This window comes from Enhydra lutris, unplaced genomic scaffold (genome assembly GCF_002288905.1).
Source record: "Enhydra lutris kenyoni isolate GAN:26980312 unplaced genomic scaffold, ASM228890v2 scaffoldscaffold48, whole genome shotgun sequence".
Lineage (NCBI taxonomy): Eukaryota > Metazoa > Chordata > Mammalia > Carnivora > Mustelidae > Enhydra > Enhydra lutris.
Window position 1 is genome coordinate 2957405 of NW_019154132.1, and position 26654 is coordinate 2984058.

The window sequence follows — 26654 nt, forward strand, 5'->3', positions numbered from 1 at the left end:
GAAGGCAGAGGCTTTAACCCACTGAGCCACCCAGGCGCCCCTAAGTAGACATTTAAAACACACACACACACACACACACACACACACACACACACACACACACAAATGGCCAAATAGGTTCATGAAAAGCTGCTCTGAATCACTTAATCATCAGGGAAATACAAATCAAAACTGATAATCACCTCACACCTGTTAGAGCGGCTGTCATCAAAAAGACAAGAGATAACAAGTGTTAGTAAGGATGTAGAGAAAAAGGAACACTTGTGCACTGCTGGTGGGAATGCAAACTGGTGCAGCCACTCTGGAAAACAGTGTGGAGTTTCCTTAAAAAATTAAAAATAGAACTACCCTATGATCCAGCAATTCCACTTCTTAGTATATATCCAAAGGAAGTGAAAACAGGATCTTGAAGAGATATCTGTATGCCCATGTTTACTGTAGAATTATTCACAATAGCCAAGATACGGAAACAACCTAAGTGTCAGTCGAAAGATGAATGGATAAAGAAAATGTGAGATATCTTCTATCTACCTATTTACCTATCTATCTAGGAATAATATTCAGCCACGATAAAGAAGAGTTATCCTGCCATTTAAGAGAACACGGATTGAATTTGAGGACATTAGTCTAAGTGAAATAAGTCCGAGAAAGTCAAATACTCTGTGATATCAATTTTATGTCGAACCTAAAAAAGCTCAACTCATAGAAACAGAAAGCAGAGAGATTGTTACCAGGATCTGGGGTTTGGGGGGATGGGAACTGCTGTTTAAAAGATACATGCTTCTAGTAATAAGATAAATAATTTCTGGGGATCAAATGAATGACTTGATGATTATAGTTAGTTATTCTATATAATATACTTGAAAATTGCTAAGACTAGGTCTTAATGGTTCTCACCTCAAAAAAGAAATGGTAATTATGTGATGGTGGAGATGTTAACCAGCTCTCCTGGTTAACATATCATTTTACAATATGTGAGTGTATCAGATCCACACATTGTATACTTTAAATTTAACACGTTATGTTCAATTACATCTCAATAAAGCTGAAAAGTATATATAAGAAAGACATAAGTGTTGAGATTCATATCTTTGAATATGATTTTCAAATTGTTCCAGCATAATTTGTTGAAGTGATTGTACTTTTCCCATGGAATGCTTTGGCACATCTGTTGAAAGTCAAGTGATCATATGTGTGTGTGTATTTCTGGAATCTATTCTGTTTTATATATGTATATGATGTAAACATGATATATGTCATATAATGTTATTTATTTATATGTACTAGATACATATATATACATATACATATAATATATATGTATATATGTACATTTTTAATTTATATCATATATATGTACATATACATATATATGATATAAATAAAAAATTTTTTTCTCTTTGATCTCAATACCCCATTTTCTTGATTATTACTGGGGCTTTATTACATCTTAAAATAAGGTAGTTTAAACTCTCCAACTTTGTACTTCTTTTTCAAAGTTATTTTGGCTATCTTAGGTCCTTTGTATCTCAATATAAATTTTGGCTAGCTTTTCAAACAAGGAAACCTTCTGGGTTTTTATTGGGATTGTATTGAATCAATAAATCAATCTGGGGAGAATTGACATGTTAGCAATATTGAATCTTCTGATCCCTAAGCACAGTAGGTCTCCCAATTGATTTTTGGTTTTCTTTAATTTCTTTGAGCCTTGTTTTGTAGTTTTCAGGATACAGATCTTTCACATATTTTGTCAAATTTATCCATATGTAATTTGTATTAGTTATTGTAAGTGGCATTTTAAATAATTTCTATTTTCAATTGTTCAATGTGGGTGAATATAAGAAATGCAATTGATTTTTGTGTATTGCTCTTGTACCCTGAAATTTTGCTATGTATTAGTTTCAAGTAGATTTTGCATACTCCTTAGGATTTTTTACAGAGATAGTTATATTGTCTGTAAAGACCATTTTAATCTTTAATGTCTAATTTGGAAACGTTTATTTCTTTTTCTTGCTTCATTGCATAGCTTAAAACCTTTGGTAAAATATTTAATAGAAGTGATTAAAAACAGGCATCCTTGTCTTATTCTCAATGTTAGGGTGAAAGCATTCACTCTTTCACCCTTAAGCATATTAGATGTACTGGTTTTTGTTTTTGTTTTCGTTTTTGTTTTTGTAGATGCCCTTTATCAGGTTGAAGGTTTTCTTCCATTTCTATTTTTCTGAGAGTTGTGTGTTATTATAAATAGATATTTAATTTTAAATGTTTTTTCTGTATCTATTGAGATGATCACAAACTTAGTATTGTTTTTAATCTGATAATATGGTGAATTACATTGTTTTTTTTATTATGCATTAATCAATTTTTTAAACTTTTTTTTTTAAAGATTTTATTTATTTATTTGACAGACAGAGATCACAAGTAGGCAGAGAGGCAGGCAGAGAGGGGGCGGGGGGAAGCAGGCTCCCTGCTAAGCAGAGAGCCCGATGCGGGGCTCGATTCCAGGACCCTGAGATGGTGACCTGAGCCGAAGGCAGAGGCTTTAACCCACAGAGCCACCCAGATGCCCGGAATTGATCAATTACTCCTTAAGTAAGCATTTTTACTATAAAGAGGACTTAAATGTTCACAGTAACAGAAATAATAGCTTAGTCACGGAATTTCAGGCATTAATCAGAAGATAAGCGAAGTCTGTGGAGCACAGGAGCTGGACTCCTCAGGGAACAGCTGTAGACTATCAGCGTTTCTACTTGGCTTCCACCAGCCTGGTTTCAGGTACAGTGACTGCTAAGTGTTTTCCAAGTTTGAATTGCAATGATTTAAGAATCTTCCTCTGTTCTTACACTAAAAAAGGGAACATGCCCCATTGCTTTGTGTTCAAAGTACCACGCTCTTCCTGCTCTCCAGGAAAGTCCAGTTCTGACCAAATTCTTTACAACATAGGAACCTGAATCTCAAGTTTTTCACCTTTGCTTTCCGCCCATATAACCGCATGCTCTGCCACAGGCCTCACAGGTTGTATTTTTAAAATCCAACAGTAATTTGTCCCATAATACTTCAAATGCAAACCAAAGTTGAGATGCAATTAAAGCACTGAAACACCCAGCCCCTTATCTTATAATAAACCCTGATGATCTATCACTCTATTTCTGCTGCCTTGTAATTTGGGAACATGAAGGGACTTTATTCTGTGTAGGAGGGAAGAAAATAGGGATAGATTTGCTGAAGTTACAGAAACAATAATAAGAGGAGATATGAAATCAACAAGGAAATGGTTGCCAGGCAACAGGCTTGGTTGTCAAAGAGATAGAAAGAGATAGAGCATTCTTCAATAATAACCCATGAGCAATCTTCAATAATGGCTCATAAATCTCTCAGCTAGAAAATGTCTATGTCATGAGTGGGTTACAGCAAACATTTTCCAAAAAACCAAAGGATCCTGCTATCCCATTCCATTCCATAATAAGAACCATGCTGTAAATATAAGGCCCTGGGGTGATGCACGTTTGAGGAGTGTAGGGTCCTTGCTAAGTGGAACATTTTGTAGCTTTTTTCGATGGTTGTATCCCCAGCTGTATGTACTATTTTTACTCAGCACAATGAACTGCAGTCCCATGATACACCCAAATTGTGCCTAATATCTTGTTTTGCAAGCCTGGTAAAGTCTTGGCTGGTTTCATCACCAACATATGGCCTCTAAGTCTCATTAGTAAACAGGACTGTGACCAGGCATGAAGATTGCAGATTTAAAGATTTAAGGTTTAAAGGAAACTTATAAGACATTGGGACTGCATTCTTCACTTCCCAGGTGAGGAATGTATCTTCTATGACTGATATATTAATGGCCATCTCCTTTTGCTATTTGAGTCTACCATTCCAAATAGAACCTGGTCTTTAAGCTTGGAGTCTTCTGCAGCTGTGCTCATTCTGTCATTTTTTTCCTCCATGAAAAGACTCTTTGACAGAGAATTCTACTCTACTCATCCCTGGTCACCGGCCACTGTTACAGCACATTAACACATCACTTCACAGGAGTATTAATACATCAACCTGAGCAATGATCTTCAAGACAAGGAGTGAATTATAATGCAATACTGTGGCTAAGAACACACACACTCTGGCGCCATACTGTCTAGGTTGAAACTTGGCTCTTTTTGAACCTTGACAACTTGACTCTGTGCTTTGGTTTTGCCATCAGTAAGCCAAGGATATTGGTTATACCTAAATTCATCAGACTGTTGAGAGGATTAAACAAGCTCTAAGCAAACAGGTAAGTTTAGAAAAGTTCCTGTCACATAAGCATTTTGTAGTATGAGAATATTACCTTCTTTTTTTTAGAGTTGGATATATGTCAGTATCATTGTTGACCATTGCAAAGCAAATTCTCCCAGAGATTCTTCCAGAGATTGGAACTAGGAAGGGCTGTGCCCATGGGCAAGGTGCAGGGTTGGGAGAGGTGATGGTAGGAAGGGAAGCACCTTTTCTTTCCTTTCTTTTCCTTTCCTTTTCTTTTCTTTTCCTTGGCATTTTTAATTTACTACATGAGCCACTTGATTGCTGGGTTGGTGATTCTTAGCAATATAAATTAAGCGATTATCTGGCTTTTCCTCACAGGATTTTCCATGTCAATGTTGATTTTGATTTACTTTTATTTCTTCTAAAGAGTAGCCAGCAAAGAAGTTTACCAAGAATTGTACTCATTGTTGTAACAAAACTGGTTAACTGCTCAGAAAAAGAAAGCTTTCCTGCTTAATGGGTGACAAGTTTGCTTATATTTATAAGGCTTTCTTGACATACAAAAGAAAAGAGCAGGCTAGAGAAAGAAAAATACAAATAGAGTGAGAATTCTTTATTATCACTTGGACACATAAAAACCAAACACAGAGCTTCAGTCCTAAGGGATGTTGCTTTCTTCACAAGATAATTTGATCATTCAAAATGGATTTATCAGGGTGCCTGGGTGGCTCAGTTGGTTAACTATCTGCCTTTGGCTCAGGTCACGATCTCAGGGTCCTGGGATGGAGCCTGGAGTCCTGGTCATTGGGCTCCCTGCTCAGAGGAGAGTCTGCTTCTTCCTCTCCCTTTGACCCAGCCCCTGCTCTTGCTTGCATGCTTTCTCTCTCTCTTTCAAATAAATAAAAAATAACTAAAAAACAAAACACTCATTAATTTTAGCACATGTCATAGAGTTTTATAAGTTTTATAAAGTCCAATAAAGGTGATCCCTAGTTAGGATATTTGATGGTTGCAATGATTGAAAAACAACAACAAAAAATATTATCTAAAAGAGAACTGAATGGTAATGTGTGGATAAAACACTCGGTTCCAGGATTAACTGACCTCCCCTCCCCCTCTTCCTTTCTGCCCCCTGGGGCAAAGTAAGTCACTTCTTTCTTTGAAAATGCTTAGTCCCTGCCTCTGTCCTGTACCTCTCATGCTTTATTGTGATAATTTGCTTCTGGTCCTTGTCTTCCAAAATAGTCACCATCCAAAAGAATGATTTTGTCTCAGTTACCTTTTGATCTTTAGCACCTAAGGCCATGAGAGGCGCACACACCTGGCTCATTTTCCACCTGTTGAAGGGCTGTGAGGACAGAGGACTTTCCATCTGGGCCCTGGTTAGGGAGTTTTCCAGTTCCTAGGACTGGAATCCTGTAAAATCCTCGTACCACAGAGCCAACGGCTCCTTAGAAGTCATCCACCCAGCCTCTGCCCCTGACGCCCGGACACACAACTACCTCTCATGGTGCACATCTTAGGGCTACTATGCCCTGGTCATATATGTTGCAAATATTTTCTACAGGTAGAAAAAATTTATGAAATGAAATATGTAAATCTTTACTTTATGACTCTGGTCATTTGTTTTATGAAGCCCTTTCTCACTCAAGGATTTTAAATATGTTCTCTGAGGTTTTATTGCAGTACTTTTATTACTTTATCTTCTTAATTTATAGCTTTATTTTTTTAGTTTAGGTCTTTAATCTACCTGAGATTCCTTCAGGGTATGAAGTGGAGATATTTTTTTTCCCCAAAAGTCAGCCGATTGTCCCAACCCCCACTTAGTCCGTCCGCATTAATTATTTAACAAACTCCCTCATATTCACAGAGATTCATCATTACACACTCTGTTTTCTTCTGTTGATTGATTTGTCCATTCTGAGTGAGATCCACACTGCTTACATTATTATAGTTCGAGTTTTCTTTCATTTTCCCCTCTTTTTAAAAGAATTTTTCCTGTTTTACTCATTTACGCCTCCAGGAAAACCTTTAATTAGTTTATCAAATTGGGGTTTTGATTGGAATTATGTTAGAATTATAGATGAATTATAGATGGGGCAATTCTTGCATTGACCACATTGGTTCTGTCTTATAATATGGTTGCTGTAAGTCATCATTTCCCTGTTTTTCACTCAAGTTTCATGGTTTCCTTTCTTCTCTTGCACTTCTATTAATTCCTAGATATTTTCTAATTTTGTTGATAAGGTAAATGGGATCTTTAAAAAAATTTTTTTAATTATTTATTTATTTGACAGAGAGAGTGAGCACAGGGAGGGGGAGCAGGAAAGAGAGGGAGAAGCTGACTCCCCCCTGAGCAGGAGTCCTAGGCAGTACTTAATCCAAGAACCCGGGATCAGGACTGGAGCCAAAGACAGATGCTTAACCAACTGAGCCACCCAGGCATCCCAGTAAATGGGGTTTTTATTACAATTTCTAACTTACTATCATGTTAAATAGAGACCTATTAATTTTTGTAAATTCATCTGGAATCTTGTTATCCTGTTGGTCTCATTATGACTAATAAGTTATAATAGTTTGTGAATCGATTCTCTAATTCTCTAGATATTTTCTTTGTCTTTTCCCAATCCTCATATTTTAGTTCTCCTTCTTGAGCCATTTCACTATCTGGAATGTCTAGAAAAATGTACAATAACATATGTGATAAAAGGTCTTGCTTTGGTCTTGACTTTAATGGAAATGCTTGTACTATTTTAATACCAAGCATGATGCTGGTTTCTAGCAGAAACTTATTAACAAGTTAAATGTTACTAAATGTTTTTCCGCTATTTATTGAAACAAGTATATATATGTTTTTCTTTTTTGTGATTCTTGTAGGTTTTCTCTTATACTGTTTATTCTTATTTCATTTTATTTTTACTCTATTTCTTCTTATATTGGTTTTCTTGGGATTAGTAATTGAGTGATTACGACATATATTACTAGACTATCTAATGCTGAATTGTTCTTGCTTTCATAAGCATAGATCCACCTTAGTTACGTCTATTAAAAAACAAGTGGGTAATTAAATTGTAGTATATCTATACAATGAAATACTGGTTGGCCTTGAAAGGGAATGAATTAATACATGTAGCAACATGGATGAATTCCCCAGATCAGGTCAGGGGAAAAGTCAGAGACAAAAAGCACCTGTTGTAGGATTCCGTTTATTTCAAATCCTAGAACAGACAAAAGTTATCTATAGTGACATCGAAAAAAATCGGTGGATGCCTGGGGTGACAGAGGTGTTCTATCTATTGATAAGGGTAGTGCTTTCATGCATATATACATTTGTCAAAATTCCTTGAATTTCATGCATTAAGTGGGTGATTATAAACTATACTTCAGTAGGTTGATAAATAAGAAAAAAAATCTATGCTATTGTCACAGTCTTTGCAGCCAAAAAGTTGTGCTGCTTTCTCCTTGAGCCACTTCCATTTGGCTTCCATTCTCATCATTACATCAACATTCCCTCACTAAGGTCCCCAGGGACCTCCATGTGGCCAGTCACATGGGCAGTTTAGTCCTCACCTCCCTTGACCTCTCCTGAACTGGACGCAGTTTGTCTACTTCCTCCTGCTTGAAGCTCTCCCTTCCTGCCAGTCTGCTGACCGCTGCCTCTTCTGTTCTTTCCCATCTCATAGGCACCTTCTCTTAGGCATCCTTTGTTCGCCCTCACTTGCCAGCTGACCCTGAATGCCAGCACCTCTGGGCTCTTCCCCCGCCCTGGGTGCTCTCCTCTCCCTTCCCTTCACACCAGGCGTCCTCATCCATGACAAACACGGATTGAACCTCCATGATTAGACTCTCATGTAGTTCTCACCAGAACTGCTCTTCCTCCCATCTTCCCATCCCTGTCCATTCTCCCAGTTGCTAGAAAGCTGGAAGAAGACTTTGATCATTCATTTTCCCTCACCCTCCACAATTTACCTCCTTTGAAGTGGCTACTTCCAAGTATGTCTCAAATCGATCTCTTGATATCCACCTTCACTGGTCCCTGCTAGCAGCCACTCTCATCTCTCACTCCTGGAAGAGCCCCCTAAGTAACCCTCAGACTCCCATGCCTGGCTACCCCCCAATGTGTCTTCACATGCCAGGCACAGTAAATGTTTCTCATTACCTATTTAAAACACCTCAATAGCCATGAGGGCATAGCTTTGTCACTCCGTTTTTTAACTGTTTTGTCTTTAGTACCTAAAACAGGGTATGGGACCTACTAGGGTGAATGGAGTAATTGCACTTAAGACAGAAATCCCCAGGGCCACCTAGCCTTCAGTGCTGTACATGGTCCAGGCTCTCCACTCCCTGGACACATCCCTCTTGTTCTTCCCTTTACTTGTTCATCTCCAATCACACCATCCTGATTTTGTTTCCCTAACCTCGTGTCTTTGATCACATTCTTCCCTTTGCCAGGGGAGCACCTGTCTGCTCTTAGATTAGCTGTGCTTTGGGGATTCACAGCTATTCACCCCGGGATAAGTATATCCAGGAGGGGGAGTAGATAGATACCAGCATACATACACTGATAACAAGGTAAGTACAGACCAACTAATTACCAGTTTACTAAATAATGCAGAAGAAAAACTTCCCAGAATGTTGGTACTCTTTCCTTGGGTTGCAATAAAGGAAAAGATATGAGCAAAAGCACAAGATTAAGGTGCCAGCAACCATATTGGTACCATTGCTATCCAATGGGTCATTAACCAAATGAGTTATTGGAGAACTAGTTCATGAACTAGACATAAGCTACCTCAGGGCAAGGGCCTCACTGGGCTCATTGTCCATCGTTGCATCCTTAGAGCCTATTCCAGAGCTTAGCACATAATATACAGAGAATGAAAGTTAATTAGAAAAATGAGTGGATGAAATTGACTTGAACACTCTTAAGAGATATGTCATGCCATTATTGTGGTTCAATGGAAAATGGTGAGCCTTGACTATGAAGGACTTTACCTGTTCTAGGCTAACAATTTTTTTTTTCTGGAGTTACTATATTTTTGCTTAAAAGAAAACCCACAATGATTAAAAAATATTAATTTTTTTAAAGTAGTTCAGCAAGTAATGTAGGACATGAGTGATAATAACAAATTAATGAGTTTTAAAAGCATAAAACTCCTGGTGTGCCTGGGTGGCTCAGTCAGTTAAGCATCCAACTGTTGATTTCAGCTCAGGTCATGATATCAGGATCATGAAATTGAGCCCCCTGTCCATGTTTAGTGTGAAACCTGCTTAGGATTCTCTCTCTCCCTGTCCCTCTGCCCCACCCCTTCCACTTGCACTCTCTCTAAAACAAACAAACAAACAAATAAACAAATAAATAAAATAAAAGTATATAAGTCCTTATAGTAATACAGTTATGTCATGTGAAAGCAATTGAAAATTTTAATATCTCTTATTTTGCCTTGATTGAAAACATCTGGGTTTACCTGAAAATAGGAAAATCTTACCCAGTTTCCTAAATATCTCAGGTAACGTACCAAATTTTGCATAGAAAACTAAAATTTACAGTGCATATTCTATCTTTGAAAACTGACCTTTTAAAATACTGTACAGCAATCAAATATTTAAGTCATTCATAAACTCATTTATCTGCTGAAACAAAATATCTTATTACAAGGATTTGGTGTAACATAGTTACAAACTGAAGGAAGGGCTTGTGCAAGAACTCTTTGAAAACCTCTTTCAGTAACATCCTCTTGTTCTTGTTACGCATTACCCCTTTTTTTTTTTTTTTCAATTGTCCCACCTGTGTACTAGAAAATCACCTTCGGGGGCGCCTGGGTGGCTCAGTGGGTTAAAGCCTCTGCCTTCCGCTCCGGTCGTATGCTCGGGTCATGATCCCAGGGTCCTGGGATTGAGCCCCACGTCCGGCTCTCTGCTCCGCAGAGAGTCTGCTTCCCCCTCCTCTCCCTGCCTGCCTCTCTGCCTACTTGTGATCTCTGTCAAATAAAGAAATAAAATCTTTAAAAAAAAAGAAAAGAAAAGAAAATCACCTTCGTTCCATGCACACATGTGGTTTTGCACTACAAATTATTCTTTGGCAGTCTAATTTTGAACGGATCCATTCACCCCACATCACTCCCTTCACACCCTGTAGACTGGGCCCCTGTCGCCACAGCTACTGATCGTTCGATCTTTCTCAGATCGTAAAGTGCCTGATGTCAAGTTCAGTCTATATAATTAGAACACTGAGCGTTTGGATGAAGAAATGCTTTATAACTGTACACGTTTATGAGCCAGCCACCTCTCCAAGGTTAAAGTGTAACACATCCTTCTTCAGTGCCCCCAGCTGTTTTTTTTTTTTAAATGCCCATTCTTCTTCCAAAGTATTTCTTGTCCCCAACAAGATCGTTTTTAGTAGTGATCTCAGCTTTTGGCAGTGGCACTGGAGGTGAACAGGATGCAGAATTCGTGCCATGGAAAAATGGTACCCCAGCGGGTTCTACTGAAATGCCCTTTACCTCCTGTCTCTAAGCAATCCCAGGTTATAGTCTTCCTTTCCAAGAGCAAGTTTATTTGAGATTGTAGAATTATCGAAGGTTTCCTTTTCAGTGGCTGAGACTGGAAGCTGAGAGTGGAATTGTAACATTAATATTGAAGGGCAGACTCTCTAAGACTCACTTAGAATGCATTTCTTATCCCTCTGGGTGAGACTCGGTGGTGACACTCTGGGGACCTTTCAGCTCATGATGAATCACGGTGATCTCAGCACTGCGGAGCTCTGAGCTGCAATCCCCGTTCTGCTTCTCCTCTGCTGAACAAAGACAGTAACACCCACCTCATGGGGTTGGCGTTAATACAAATGTCACGTATGAAACATGAGGCTGCCCCGTGTCATTCTTCATGAAGTTTGAGTGAGTCTCTCCCTGACCTAAACTGGGAGAAGTTATGGGCACATGACAGTTCTAGGTTATGATCTTATAATTTATTTCTGAGTGAGGAAGACTCAAGAATAGCAAAAACATGGCAGTAATCTGTTTAAGGAAAAACACTAATGTAGAAATTGCCTGAGCAATTTGACTTTGGATGATGTTAAAAGCCCTCTTGATTTGGTGGTACCCAACCAGATTCCCCTTCTTTCACTCCTGGAGATGGGCTACCAGTTTCTTCGGGTAATCAAGACAGCGTTTCTGACCTATAAAAACTCTGAAGATATTTGGAAGCCTGTTCTCCAAAGCTGTACCTTCACAAAGTCTGGCTACCCTAATCATAATTTTTGAGTTCTAGCCTGGGAGATAAAGAGGGAAAGGCTCCAGACTTGGAAACCTGCCTTTGGGAACATTCTCTCAGACCACTACGAAGATGTTCTCTCCTTGGGGCACTGGCCTCCATCAACTAATCTGAGGTTTGTCTTTTCACTCTCAATAGTGTGTGATACAGGACTGAAGTTCTTAATTTTCGCTTGGCCCAATTTATCATAAAAAGTATCCAAATGCCTAGAAATAAATTTAACAAAAAATTGTGTGTGTGTGTGTGTGTGTGTGTGTGTTGTTAAGAAATCACAAGTTCAGGGCACCTGGGTGGCTCAGTGAGTTAAAGCCTCTGCCTTTGGCTCAGGTCATGATCTCAGGGTCCTGGGATCGAGCCCCGCATTGGGCTCTCTGCTCAGAGGGGAGCTTGCTTCCTCCTCTCTCTCTGCCTGCCTCTCTGCCTGCTTGTGATCTCTGTCTGTCAAATAAATAAATAAAATCTTTAAAAAAAAAAAAAAAGAAATCACAAGTTCATGAGCATATATTTGTATATGACCTTCTAAAAGTTTTATTGTTTTGCTCTCAGAGTTTAAGTCCAGCTGGTATGAATATTTGTTTAGGTTCAAGACAGGAATCAACTTGAATTACTTTCCATACGCATTCCCAAATATCCCAGAACAATTGATTGAAAAATTTCTTCCTTCACTCTCAACTTTGATGTGCCACGTTTGTTATAGCTATGATGACCATATGACTTAATATCCAAACTGACTCAATTTTCAGAGTAAAAGAGGACACTGATATCAGTTAGAGGAAGTCTCAATTTAATTAGGTATGTCCTGTCACCTGGTTCTTCTTCCAAGACTGTCTTGGATATCCTTGGTCATTTACATTATTGTATAAATACTAGAACCACTTAACATGTTCCACCAAAAATATCTGTAGCTTATATCTATTTCTATGGTATTTGTACCATATATCTTCTCCATTCTTTTAAACTCTATTTTTATGTTATAGACATATTTCCTATAAACACCAGATAGTATTTTTTGCAATCTAGCCTAAAAATCTTTGTCTTTTAACTGGCACAGTTAGCCAATTTGCATGTTAAGTAGTTACCTAGATATTTGGTGTTTAATATACCATCTTGGTATTTCTCATGCCTGCTCTATGTGCTTTTCTCTCATCTTTCTTCTTTTTGGATAGTTTATTTTTTGTTATTCCCTTTTTCTCTTTGGTTTTTTTCACAGTTATAAACCCTTTCACTCTTCTTCTAGTGGTTACCTTAGACTATACAACGTGCACCCCTGACTTATCAAAATAGAATGTAATTGTAATTGTGCTTCTGTTCTATTCTCTTCCCAGACAATGTAAGGACTTTAGAGTTTTTACCTTATTTCCTTCCAGAAGAAGAAAACAAGGAAGGAAAGCTTTCCAACAACAGATTTGCCAAAATGTTTTTTTTATTCTGAGGACTGTCGTCATGGACATCAGTTCCTTCAGGCCAAGAACTCCCTGTTTTACTCTTGGCTTGTCTAAGATCCAAGAGAACAAGAAGGGGACTGAGATGAGTCTGGCTTATAGAATCTTAGGAACATTTATTAACCAGCCAACTAGTTTTGTGGGAACAAGAAAATGCAGCATTTCAAGCCTCATTCCAAGCAGTACATGTATATCAATCAGAGTCCGCCCCCCACTACCCCCCACAGCCTTCATAAAGCCATCCCATTGCCACAAATACCAGTATCACATGATTGAAGTCAAGAACCTTCATCAGAAAACATACAAGAAAACAGTTAACAAGTGAGATGTTGGCACCCCCTCTTTGCTTAATAGTCTTTCCCACTATATTATTCTTTCTGTCATTTCTTAGCATCTTTTATGATAAGACACCTACTTTTTGACTCCATGTAATCCCACACCAATGCCACATCACATAGGATAAAGGAGAATGAAAAGGGGAAGGCAGGCTATCACCTGGATAGCCTGGTGGCTCTTTAACAGTTTGAAAGAATAAGAACAACCACCAAAAACACTAATCTTGTAGAATAAGGGATCAGAAATATTGGCCAAGGCAATTTTGTCTTTATAAACCAGGCCCTTAATTGAGGCCCTATATTTCCACTGAATATCTATTTTTAAGCCTCCTTTCTACAATATGCGTCTCTCGATTTGGGCTTTCAAAATTCTGTGCGTAAAATAAATTACAGAATTACCATGTTTCCTTTGGCTATCAGGAGAGCATAGCAACTTCATACACTACTATGTTGTCAAGAATCTAACACATCTCATTTCTTGATTTTTTTTAACTTGCATTCAAAAGCAATCACTGGACTTTGTCAATATAAAAAAAATAGGAAAATAGGTATCTGTGCCAAAGTTCATGGGTGTATGTAAACAGGAAAGAGCTGAACTTACAAGTGAAATTAAAGATCTGCTTAGGGATGGTAGTGGTATTGGCAAAGATGTGTGAAACTTGACACCATTAAAAGTGCAGCTAACAAAGCTCTAAGCTTGACCTCGTATTTCCAGTCTCTAAGGGGAAGAAAGTCTGCCCAAGAACAGGATGTGAGATGAGGGATTGTGCCGAATGAAGAAAATGAATGGATGGTCAGCAACAAAGTTCTCCTCGTGCACCAACATGGTAAAGGTGGCAATGCCTGCTGTAGCGGCTGCCGCCTCTGTGCCCTCTTCATTCACTTCCACAAAGGACTTGTGGGCAACTTTTGATATGAAAAGATCCCTGGTTCCTGACATGCCAGACAGATCAGCCTTGCGACTAAAGAGATCCTCTATACCCAGGTGGGCTAGGTGGGAGTTGAGATCATAGCTCTCCTCCAGTTTGAACTTGGGCAAGTGGACGTTGACTTCAACCCAATCCAGATTCTCAGCTTTGGTCCACTCATGCAGTTTTTCCAGAGTCAACTGTTCCTCAAGCTGGAATGAGAATGGGCAAAAAGAAGAAGTGAGAACAATTTTACATAAGCAAGCTAGTAAAACATTATTGAAATGAACGGACGGATTATATCAGTTGCTAATTAGTCTCCTCCGTGTCTTGTCCCCAGACAGATTCCATTTGGAAGATGTCATTTCTTTCCAGGGACTGGAGATAATATAACAGAGCTGTTCCCTGATAGTAGCTGAAAATGTAAACTTTGGGCTTTGGAGTAGTAACGTCCATGAGCCACTTGACAAAAGAACGACAAAGCACTGGAAAGGAAAGAACCATCCGTAAGCACACACCAAGCACCGGCCACTACCACACAAGGCAGGTGGATACAACCAGAAGAGACACGAAGCATGAAGCTGGGAGCTGTTACCTTCTTGAGACCCGTGGACCCATCCTCAATGTCATCAGGCAACAGGATAATCATGCTGAGCTCTTTGCCCCGGTAAGGTAGTTCCAGCACACGGCACTTAAGGTCCTGGATGTAGCCAAATGGGAGTTTCTTCTTCTGATACATCATTTTCACGGTTTTTTTGTCTTTCTGAAGAGTTGAAAACAAACAAACGAACGACTCACTCACATTTTTATCCCCATTCTCTTCGAGCCAAGAGTAAGTTTAGGCAGTTACCTCTCTCTTACCTTATTCAGTCGGAATGGGGTATCCGCAGTGTCTTCCTTCCGGAACTCATCCTCCCAGCTGCCTTTGAAATAGATGGCGTTCACCAGCACGAGTTTAGTCATGCTGTCAACTGTACCTGCTTGCAACAGTTCTGGAATCTTCCCTAAAAAGATAAAGTTAGCTTTTTAAAAATAAATCCATCTATCAGAATTCCAAATTGGAACTAACATTTGATTAGCACTGAAATGCAATCCAAAAGCAAATTCTGTACTTAATTTTTCTTTTGCGTGATATGAAGTTAGGAAAGCCCTATCAGCATGTTTCTCATTTAAATAATCCAAGTAAAGGCCTAATGAGCTAAAACAGCACATTGCTCCTTTTCTGGAGTGCATGGTAAACAATGAGCTTTATTTTGAGAATGACCATTCTTTTCCAGGAAAAAAAAATTGTCCTGAACGAAAGTATTTTTGGGCATTAGTAAATCACTTTTTCAAACCCTCTAAGTAGGAGCCAAATCTCACCAAAAAAAAAAAAAAAGAAAGAAGGAAAAAAAAGAAAAAGAAAAAAGCTTTTAGTACATATCCAAAAAGGACAGTTACTCCACTGAAACACTGGATATACCCTAGACCACAGACAGCGCTACCCTGAACAACTCATTGTATGGAAGACAGGTGTTCTGCAGGTGCCCTGACTCCTCCCATGACTAGGTCAGAGACAGCTGTGCTCGACAGTCCCAGCTACCATCCCTGATTTCTTTTTTTTTTTAAGATTTTTTTTTTAATTTATTTATTTGACAGACAGAGATCACAAGTAGGCAGAGAGAGAGGACAAAGCAGGTTCCCTACTGAGCAGAGAGCCCAATGCAGGGCTCGATCCCAGCACCCTGGGATCATGACCTGAGCCGAAGGCAGAGGCTTTAACCCACTGAGCCATGCAGGCGCACCCCCATCCCTGATTTCTTAGACGAGAAGTGGACAAAAATTATTTATGACCACAGTGGTTCGTGAATATTCCTTCACAAGTATTAGCGTATTTCTTTCCATGTGTATATGAAATAATCTGGGCCAGGCTAGATTTCCCTCGAATTTTTTTTTCGCTTTATGCTACATTCAAGCTGAGTTTTCATTTTAAAACGGACTTTTGGGGACTTATGAGGGAAAACCTATTTAGCTACTTCAGTTAAATCATGCTGACATTTCCTCTGTGAAGAATTTTCTACGTGTGAACACTGTCCAACCGGGTGGTGCAGAGTTCATGCCCAGGATGAACCCCAGGATTCCCAGGGTCAGGATGAGGGAACAGGAAAAAGGCAGAGGCAATCACATGCAGGTGGGGAAGCTGGAAGGAGGAGGAGAACGTGTGTAATGATTACATTCTGCCCTCTCTCTTACCTTCTGTCTGCCCTTTGACCCACTCATTAATCACCTTCCTTGAATCTTCAGAGGCTTGCTGAAAATCCACACTGGCCAATTCAGCACCATACATTTTCTGAGTTGAAGCTAGGAACTCCTGTTTAAAAAAAAAAGGTAATGTCATGAATAACTCCTACTACATATAGAGATAGTTTCCTAAAATCCTTTAAAGCAGAAATGGTCCTAAAGGTACAAATTGCATTATAACAACAACAACAAAAAAATTCTAACTTTATACTTTTTTTATTATGGTTAAAAAAAACCCCACAGAACACTAAATTTTCCAACTTAACCATTTTTTAATGTATTGTTCAGTAGTTTTGGTGTTGTGTAAAATTTACCAATTCTTTTCCAACATTTGGCTGACATTTTCATAAATAAGCAAATACTGATTGTCCTTGGAAAAGAATTATGGTATTCACTCTTGCTTTAGCAAAACAGCCAGGATCGATCTTTTTCACCGTGAAGACTATAAGATGAAGCCATGTCAATTAATGGGAGTGCTGTCTGTCATATGTTTTCATTCTGTATCATTTTTCTGAGTTTTTATAAAAATTAAAACATTTCTATGGCTTGGTTATGCTAGAAAAAAGTCTGCGTTGTCTGAGTTTTTGAACAGGAAGTGCAAAGTACTTACAGGGAGGAAATTGTATGTCTTCTCTCCATATAACCTATTAGCAAGTTTCAGGATATAGGAAGCTCCACGTTTGTTGATATCAGCATTCAGACTCTGAAATTTTGAATGAATCTCTTCAACCATATCAAAATGAAGAGTCTAAAATAAAGAAAACGTTCCTTCTATAACATTCTTATTTTGAAATTATAAGGTGATTCCTTGGCATTTGCTTCCACCAAACTAATGTGGTTTTTTTTTTTTTTTACTGATTTTTCATGATCTGCAGCCCAATATTTTATTAATTTCTCATAGGTGAACAAATAATAGAGAATCCAAAATGTACAGCTTTGTGAGATACAATAATTACATCAGAAACTACTTTTATGGGGCGCCTGGGTGGCTCAGTGGGTTAAAACCTCTGCCTTCGGCTCAGGTCATGATCCCAAGGTCCTGGGATCGAGCCCTGCATCGGGCTCTCTGTTCAGCCGGGAGCTTGCTTCCCTTCCTCTCTCTCTGCCTGCCTCTCTGCCTACTTGTGATCTCTGTCAAATAAATAAATAAAATCCTTAAAAGAATAAAAATTAAAAAAATAAACTACTTTTATACTACTTTTTGTTATAATTCTAGTTCTACAGTATGAGTGATTAATAAACTAAGTATTTATACAAGTCTGCTTTTTGTCCCAAAGAAAATCATAAATAAATCATGTGCTTATCTTGTATCTAATATAATTTCACTGAACGTTCTCAGAAATAAACAGAAAAAATAAGAAACATGACCCAGGCAGGAACTCAAAGTTACTATAGGCAGAGGGGGAATATTTTTTTTTTATTATACTATTAGTATCAGTAATTCACTTACTTAAAAATAACTTCTTTAAACTTAATATTCAGCAAAAGTTTAGTTCCTCATGTATCAGTTACAAATCAAGAGTCCCTTTATGATTTTATGAGGGCTGAGCTGGTTCCTTGCTTTTAAGACACAAGGAACAAACCTCTACAGTGTACAAAGTCCACTTACTCACCAAGATACGGAATGTTTCCATAGTTGCTGCGATCAATCTGCTTCAGGGGAAATAGGGGTGAGGAGGACCTTGAAACTATTCTTCGCTGAAGGCATAAAGAAAGCCTCAAAATAGGAGCTGACAGGGAGCCCCAGAGTGGCTCAGTCCATTAAATGTCTGCCCTTGGCCTCGGGTTCTGATCCTGGATTCCGGGGATCAAGCCCCAGGCCAGACTCCCTGCTCAGCAGGCAGTCTGCTTCCCCTCTCCTCCTGCTTCTCCTCCTGCTCCTGCTCTGTGTCTCTCACTTATTCTCTCTCAAATAAGTAAAAAATATTTTTTTAAGATTGTATTTATTTATTTGACAGAGAGAGATCTCAAGTAGACAGAGAGGCAGGCAGAGAGAGAGAGAGAGAGGGAAGCAGGCTCCCTGCTGAGCAGAGAGCCCAATGCGGGGTTCGATCCCAGGACCCTGGGATCAGGACCTGAGCCGAAGGCAGCAGCTTAACCCACTGAGCCACCCAGGTGCCCCATAAGTAAAATTTTTTAAAAACAGAAGCTGGTATTAACCTGCAGGGAGTCACTAAAAATTACTACCAGAGGGTAAGAAAAAAAGAGGAGCTTTGAAAATTTTTAAATGCTTTCATATCTGCACTGATGTAGAGGATTGGTTCTCCATAAAGTACAGTCATAGAGGCTTTGCAGCTGGAACAGACCATAAACTTGAATCCAGGGCTAGACCTTTCCTAGTGTCGGCTGCCCTGTACTTTATGACTGGTACGTCAGAAAGCCCTTCCCTCTTGGCACTCCTTTCCCCTAGATTCCAAGGGAAGCCAGGGTTCCCCTCTTGGAATGAAAGAATACCCAGCACGGAAGTGGCCTCCACCCCCACAAAGGACAGGAGGAAGGCTGGGCATCTGCTTCTCCTCCTGGGAGTGAGAGAGGGACCTGCCACACCCTCAAGGGCTTGGTCCCCCACCCCCAGCCACTCCCTCCCTGCGGGGCCCTCCCACTCACAAAGGCACACTGTGTCACAGCCCACAGAGCCACACTTGGTGCCAGGCCCAGGGCAAGGCGGAGGCAACACGGAATCACACACTTGCTTTGTACCCTCAAAAGGACACCACTGCCAACTTCTCCACTGTGGAGCATTTCCTATGTGTCATTATGCTCAAAAGTAACATTACATAAACAGGCTCATCACATGCAAAGCAGAGAATGGAAAATCCTCGTCCGGGAAGAGATGTTCTGGCTTACAGGAAAGCTGTCATGCCAGAGGCACACCACAGGGCTTTCATCAGCCTTCCTCACTGCCCTGCCCTCAGCCACATAAAAAACAGGGCCTGGCACAGAGCAGGTGCCAGGTAAAGACTTGATCATGAAGGAAAGCCTGCATACAAATGGATTGTTCTTGGGGCTTCTTCTGAAATTCTGACCTCACAGTATATGGTTGAACACAGAAATACAGTTTTAGAAACACACCGTTAAGAGGGATGCCTGATGGGGCACCTGGGTGGCTCAGTGGGTTAAGCCTCTGACTTCAGCTCAGGTCATGATCCCAGCGTCCTGGGATTGAGCCCCACATCGGGCTGTCTGCTCAGCAGAGAGCCTGCTTCCCTCCCCTCCCCGCCATCTCACCCCACCTCCACCCCCCGTCTGCCTCTCTGCCTATTTGTGATCTCTGTCAAATAAAGAAACAAAAATCTTCAATTAAAATTAAAAAAAAAAAAAGAGGGGTGCCTGAGTGGCTCAGTCGGTTAAGCGTCTGCCTTCGGCTCAGGTCATGATCCCGCAGCTCTGGGATAGAGCCCCTCCTCAGGCTCCCTGCTCAGCAGAAGTCTGCTTCTCCCTCTGCCCTCCCCCCCACCCTTCACACTCTCTGTCTCAAATCCATAAATAAAATCTCAAACACATACACACACACTGTAAGAGCTCAAAGGCACAACCTCTCAGTACAGACTTGACATGAGCAAGGAGACTCAAGGGAAAGCGGGCTGTTTTTGTTCGGTTCTGCTGACCTTGGACACCTGTGCTGCAGTGTTGCCTCGAGTCCCCAGAAAGATCATGGCCAGTGCTGATGAAATGCTGAAGGGAGAGATGAAGATGTTCCCAGTAGGATTGTCCTTATTCAAAGCGCGGAACAGGTCCACGGCGAAATGGGTGTTGGCTGTGCTCAGCTGCTCCATGGTGAAGGCTGCAACACAGAACAGAGGGCCCGCGCTGCCCACCGGCCACTGCAGCAATCCGCATCTCCCCAGCTCCTCCTCGGCGGCTGTCAACCACCCTGGAATGCCCTGAAAGGCCTTGCAACTTGTACTTTCTCTTTCTCACTTTATTTTTAGGTGCACGCATGTGGGACTGGGGATGACCCCCGCAGGGTCCAGCTTTGTAATTTCACCAAGGGATTTAGCAGGGACCCAGGACTAGGGCACCCTAAAGGGCTCTGACTTCACAGACAGGCTGAGGAGGGGCCCACACGGAGCCTTGCCTACTAAGTTTAGAAGCACACACATTGCTGTGCACCTTTGGTTCAAGTCTCTGATTCATCTGGGCAATGAATCCACTGTCCGTATTTACCTGCAATAATGTGTCTACTAGAAAATCATTACTACCTACCTTGCACTAAAGCAAATTCCACTGAAGTAAATACAATTGTCCTCATTATTGAGATTTAGTCTAACGCTTCCACAGGTTAAGAATCGCAAGTCTCATAGCTTAGTTTTGGATGTGAGAGCTTAAAAACACAACACAGGTCCCAGGGTGTGGCAGGGCAGCCGGACAGGAAGAAGGTGATAGCTATCCTCTCTGTCATTCTTGCAACAGTTAGGGGAACCTGGCCTTAGGTCTCAGCTCAGCCACTGACTTCTCTTAGAGCCTTAATGTCCCCACAGAGAGGCCAGGAAGACCACCAGCTGTGCCGGCTGCCTAGCGGGTAAGGAATTAGCTACATTACTGTTAACTGATAAATCATCTCTCGGATCTGGCCTTCTTTCTCTTCCTCCTGTGGCAGAAAGGAGAAGCAGGCTCCTCGGGGCCGCGCTGCCAGGAAACTGCCACAAACAGCTCAGGCGAGAAGGGAGAACAGGAAGAAAAACATTCCGATCCCGGGTCCTACGGACTCCAGCCGCCACGCACTGACCTCCGCCCTCGCGGGCCTAGCGCCCCCGGCGCCGTGCTGGGGGATCCGGGCTCCCGGGGGCGGGGCGCACGGCGTGGGCTGCGGCGTCCGGGGCGCAGGGCCAGGGGCTGCGCAGGGAGCAGTCCGCGCGCAGGGGCAGGGGCTGCGGGGATCACTAGGCACCCGGGGATCACTAGGCACCCGGGACTTGGCGCCTATGGAGTTCCGGCTGGCCTGTTCCGCCCGGCCCACCTCCCCAGGACTCCCCGGCCCCGCCTTACCGGCTCCGCGTTCGGACAGGCTCCGGGTAAAGAAGCGTACGGTCCGAGGCCCTTATAGCTGCGGAAGGGGAGTGTCGCCCAGGTAGGCGGCGGGAGGCAGTAGGGCAGGGCCTTGGCCCTTCCCCCAGAGGACTTCCTGGGACTTGGGGCTTGGAGGCTTGGCCTTATAGAAGGGAGGTGAATGTGGGCTCCGCGCAGCGTCCTCCTTTCAACCCCTTTCTGAGTTCTAGGCAAAGTCAGATCCCTGGCAAGGATCTGATAGGCTATTTCTTACTAAGATGTGAATGACTGCCATGATTACAGTGTCACCTCTTAGAGGAGAGACTAGCACCGTTGAGTGCCATGCCATCTGTGTATGATATACTCCAAACTTGAAGGTTATTTGTTTTATTTATTTTTTGGTAGGGGAAGCAAAGTAGGGACCTCTTGTGTAGGACGCAAAAGGGGTTTCCAGAATAAGAGAAAACAAAGTCTGGTCCAAACAACATCCTTGCTGTCACTGTCAGATACCAAAGTGGGCTCCGCTCCAATACTTCCTTCACAGGTGATGACCGCATCAGCTGAGTCAACTCACACACCACACACCATGATAACTGACAGCTGTGAGCAATGAAGAATTGCTTACCCACTAGAGTAAAATGTGGACTCACCAATTTTTCTTCCTGTACTATTAAAACAGAAGGACTGTGGTTGAGTAGTAAAGGCAATAATTATTTCTGTGGGGTTTTTGTCTGTTCGTTTCTCCTTTTAAAATCCAGCTATGTAATTTCACCAAAATTTATAGCACCCAAAGGTATGAAATAATTCTGTATCCATGAAACTTCTCCCCTGCTTCTTTTTTTTTTTTTCAAATATCACCATGTAAAGGGGACAAAGGAAAATCCTATTGCTTTATTAGTACGGATAATATAGTTTGAATAGATTAGTAGATCTCTTTCAACACTGAGAACTTGTTTATAATGAAAGGAAGTAAGAAAGATCACAGTAATGACTAATAAAAATACTGTCCATAGTTATTTTTAAAAAGCAAGGATTTAATAACTGGGATTGTAGAGTGCTTTACAATTTACTAGGATAAAGAAATCAACATTTATGGAAAACCAATCGCAATTAAGTTGAAGCAGTTTGATCAAATCTGGCAAGCTCTCCACCAATTCTCACAAAACTAGAGAACAATTCAGTAGCTTCTGTGAGAAAGTCAAGAGTGCAAAGCTGTGCTGAAAAGTTAAATTAAAATCTGAAACACGTAAACCAAAAAAGAAAAGTGTTCTGAATTTTTATTTTTTTCTCCTGACATTTTACGTTTGTGCTTATCTGGAGTTAGTAGTAATCTGGGTCAAATATAAAATGAAACCATTTCCTAAATCAATACATTTACTGTCTAAGGTCAAGACAAAGTATTCTGTTGAATAACATTGGAGTGTCCTACTTGTGGCTTTAAACTGTGCATGGCCCTCTACCAAAGGTCACACAGAGATACCCTTGCACCCTGCTGATAGCACAGCCAGTTTGGACAATGCTTGGCCTATCTACTGATCTCAAATGCATGCTTACCCTAACTGTGATCCAGCAATTTCACCCCAGGATTATACCCAAGGAAAATGTTTGTGAGGGTGTGCACCTGGAAATACATACAAGAATGGTTCTAGCAACGTTATTTCTATGAGATCTGACCTGGAAACCAGCTAAATGCCCATCCACAGAAGAACAGATAAATTACTACAACAGAATGATATACAACAGTGGAAATGAACACACTACAGCAATACACAACAACAGGTCTGAATGTTACCAATACACTGTTGAACAAAAGACTTCAGACACTAAAGATTCTGGTTCTAGTTACGGAAAGTTCAAAAACAGAACTAATTCAGGGTGTTTGATGTCAGGAAAGACATTCTCTCTGGGGAGGAAGGAGTACTGTACTGATTCTATTTTCTTGTTTGCTCTGGCATTTGGAGACCTGATCCTGGAGTGTCTGCCCCTACCAGGGCTAGCTAATTCCTAGAGATAGTGAGTGGTTCCCGTGATAGCGAAACTTGGGTTTACAAACCCCACCAGTTCGGTGACCGTACTCTCAACTACCTTTTTCATCAAATTCTCACACATCAAGCCAGTACTCTCACTGCCCTAAATCACCCCAGGGCCAGGCACCAAACAGAGATCACCTGAATAGCCCAGAGCCCAGCAAAATTATTTAAAGCTCCCAATCCTAAGTTTTCTTAGTGTACCTACCTTGTCTTGCCATTCCTTCCTGTAAGAACCCCAGTAAAGGTTTGGGGCCACGCTTTGCCCTCTTGCCTTCTGCCTGGGGTGCTTCCCAAGGTCCTGCATGATCTGGCGTGGTATGGTTTGCCTTTTATTTCCAGGGTTCTATGAGTATAAACCTCCTTCATGACTATCATGTCCATGTCAGCGGTCCTACCCTAACTGACCAAAACATATCCCAGGTTCATTTTTAAACACAGGGGGCATGAGTAGGAGCAGCATGGGGGTGGGGAGGGCTCTGGGGTACTGATATTGTGGCATTTCTTGACCTGGGTAGTGGTTACACAGGTGTATTCACATTGTGAGAATGTGCTGAGTTGTACACAAAATTTCTGTGTTTTTCTGCATGTATGTTATACTTCAATAAAAATTATTATACTTTATACATATACTTTATACTTCAATAAAAATTATTAACAAGTAGCAACAAAAAATGTTGAATGCTAGTGATTATCTTTTTTCTGTCCCTCCTTTCTCCCCTGCTGCAGGGTCAATCAGCTTGAAGCTGGCTGGCATGTCATCCAGCCTGTCCACCCCCCTAACTGCGTCCACAGTTTGTGCCCCAGGGACCCAGATGAGCTCGAGAGCCTCCTGCCCTTCCTCTCTCGCAAGTCCAGCGACACACAGCTCCGAATCCAGGTAAGAAGCCCTTCCCATCTACTCCTGCATGTGAGCACGCTTCAACCACTACTTCAAGGGGCACAATAAAGGAGATGCAGTATAAGTTTTTCAAAGACCCATAGCCAGATTTACAAAACCCAGGAGAAAAATCTCAAGCAGCTCCGATAGGTGTTTGAGAACTAATTGTGTTTGTTATTGACTTCTAGGTTAATTGCACTGAGGTTTGAGAACATGAATTCTCTATTATTGTCATCTTTAGAAGTGTTTTCAGATTTGCTTTATGGTCCACATTATGGTCAATTTTTGTAAATACTCCTGTGCATCAGAAGGAAAGATATATTTGAAATCCATTAGGGGCAGTGTTCTATATATGTGGCCATTAGGATAAGAGCAATTAATCATTTTATTCAGCTCTCTACTTAGATCTACCAAGCATATTTAGCAAGACAGTCACTAAATATCAGTATTTCTATTGACTAGCGACAGATGGAAAATGAAATTAAAAGAAAGATATCACTTAAATTAGCATCAAAAAAATCAAGCAAGTGGAAATATGTCCAGCAAGACATATTTTAAAAAACCTCTATACAGAAAGCTTTTAAATATTATTAAGAGAATTTTTTTAGACCTCTAACTGAATAAAGCAATATCTCATGTTCACTGAGGGGAACTCACTATTGGTAAAGATGGCTGTTTACTTCTGATTGATTTTTTAAATCAATCCCAATCCTAATCAGCATTCCAAAGGAAGTGTGTGTGTGTGTGTGTGTGTGTGTGCACAGGCTGATTATAAAATTTGCACAGTGTTGTAAATGATCAAAACACTCTTTTTTGTTGTTGTTATTTATTATTGATCAAAACACTCTTGAAGGAGAACAAAGCAAGAGGCCATGTTCTGCTATATAGCAGAACTTTTAAAGCTGTAATAATTAAAACAGCCCAGTATTGGTGCAGGGAGAGATGACAGGTCAATGAAAGAGAATAGAGGGTCCAGGAACAGAGCTTTACATATACTGACATTTGATAGAAGTGGCAAGGTGTCAATGGGGAGAGGATACAATACTTAATAGGTGGTAGAGACAATACTTAATAGGTGGTAGTATATTTGAATATCCAAATGCAAAAAGTAAAGAGACAGGTGGGGCTGCCTGGCTGGCTCAGTCCATAGAGCATATGACTCGATCTCAGGATTCTGAATCTGATCCCCATGTTGGATGTCGAGATTACTTAAAAATAAAAGTCTTAAAAAAGGAAACGAGAGAAAGAAGAAAAAAATTCCTCACCTTACCCTGTACCAAATAAATCAGTTCCATGGATATTTAAGAGTTATGAAATACCATGTGAAGAGTAAAATTAACTAAACTTCTAGAAGAAAATGTAAGACATTTTTCCATGACTTTTCAAAGAAAGCATTTAATATAAAAGAAGCAATTAATAAGTCTGACTACTTTAAAAATAAGAATTTCTGTTTATTACAAAGACAAATTAAGAGAGTTAAAAACATGAGTCACACAGTTGGATGAGAATTGAATGGCATATGATGGACAAAGACTGTTATCACAGTGCATGCATGCATATAACTTACACAAATCACATTAAAAACTTTAAAAAAGGCAAACGATTTGAATAAACATTTCAAAAAGAGAAAAGCCAAATGGTTTATAATGTATGAAAAGGTGTTAAATACAAATTTTAATGAGATACTTTATACTCACATTGGCAAAAATTTAAAATTCTGACAATTCCGAGTGTTGACAAGGATATAGAGCCACCAGTATTCTCTCCCTCCTGGGTGGATTATGAACTGATAAAACCACTTTGGAAAATAGTTCAATGTTATTTAATAATGTTGGCCCAGCAATTCTTCCCTCTCCTAGAGAAATATGTTCATATTTATATCAAAGACATGTACAAAGGGGCATCTGGGTGGTTCAGGTCATGATCCTGAGATCCTGGGATTGAACCCTGGATTGGGTTCCCAGCTCAGTGGGGAGGCTGCTTCTCCCAATTCCCCTGCTAGTGCATGTGTACGTGCACTCTCTCTCTCTCTCTTTCTTGCATAAATAAAATCTTTTTTAAAAAAGACTTGTAAATAATATTCAAGGTAGCTTTATTGATGAACTGCAAAGATCAATAGTAGGAGAATGGATACGTGAAGTGGGATATATCCATTCAGTGAAATACTATGTAGCAATGAAAAGAGGCAAATTATTGCTGTGTTCGCAACATGGATGAAATTCCCAAAAATAAGTTGAGCAAAAGAAGCCACATTCTAGCGACTACATTTCAACATTATCTCATTTATA

General features: G+C 40.5%; 1 protein-coding gene across 1 annotated transcript; it reads right to left on the reverse strand.

Moving 5' to 3' along the window:
* Positions 1-12916: 12916 nt before the first annotated feature.
* Positions 12917-20893, reverse strand: LOC111156710 (serpin family B member 1). Its single transcript, XM_022517748.1, has 7 exons — positions 20677-20893; positions 20079-20254; positions 17081-17218; positions 16423-16540; positions 15052-15194; positions 14786-14953; positions 12917-14402 (listed from the first exon to the last, which is right to left on the reverse strand). Exons 1-7 carry the CDS (start codon positions 20720-20722, stop codon positions 14001-14003), a joined length of 1191 nt encoding a protein of 396 aa, XP_022373456.1. The 5' UTR covers positions 20723-20893; the 3' UTR covers positions 12917-14000.
* Positions 20894-26654: the final 5761 nt, after the last annotated feature.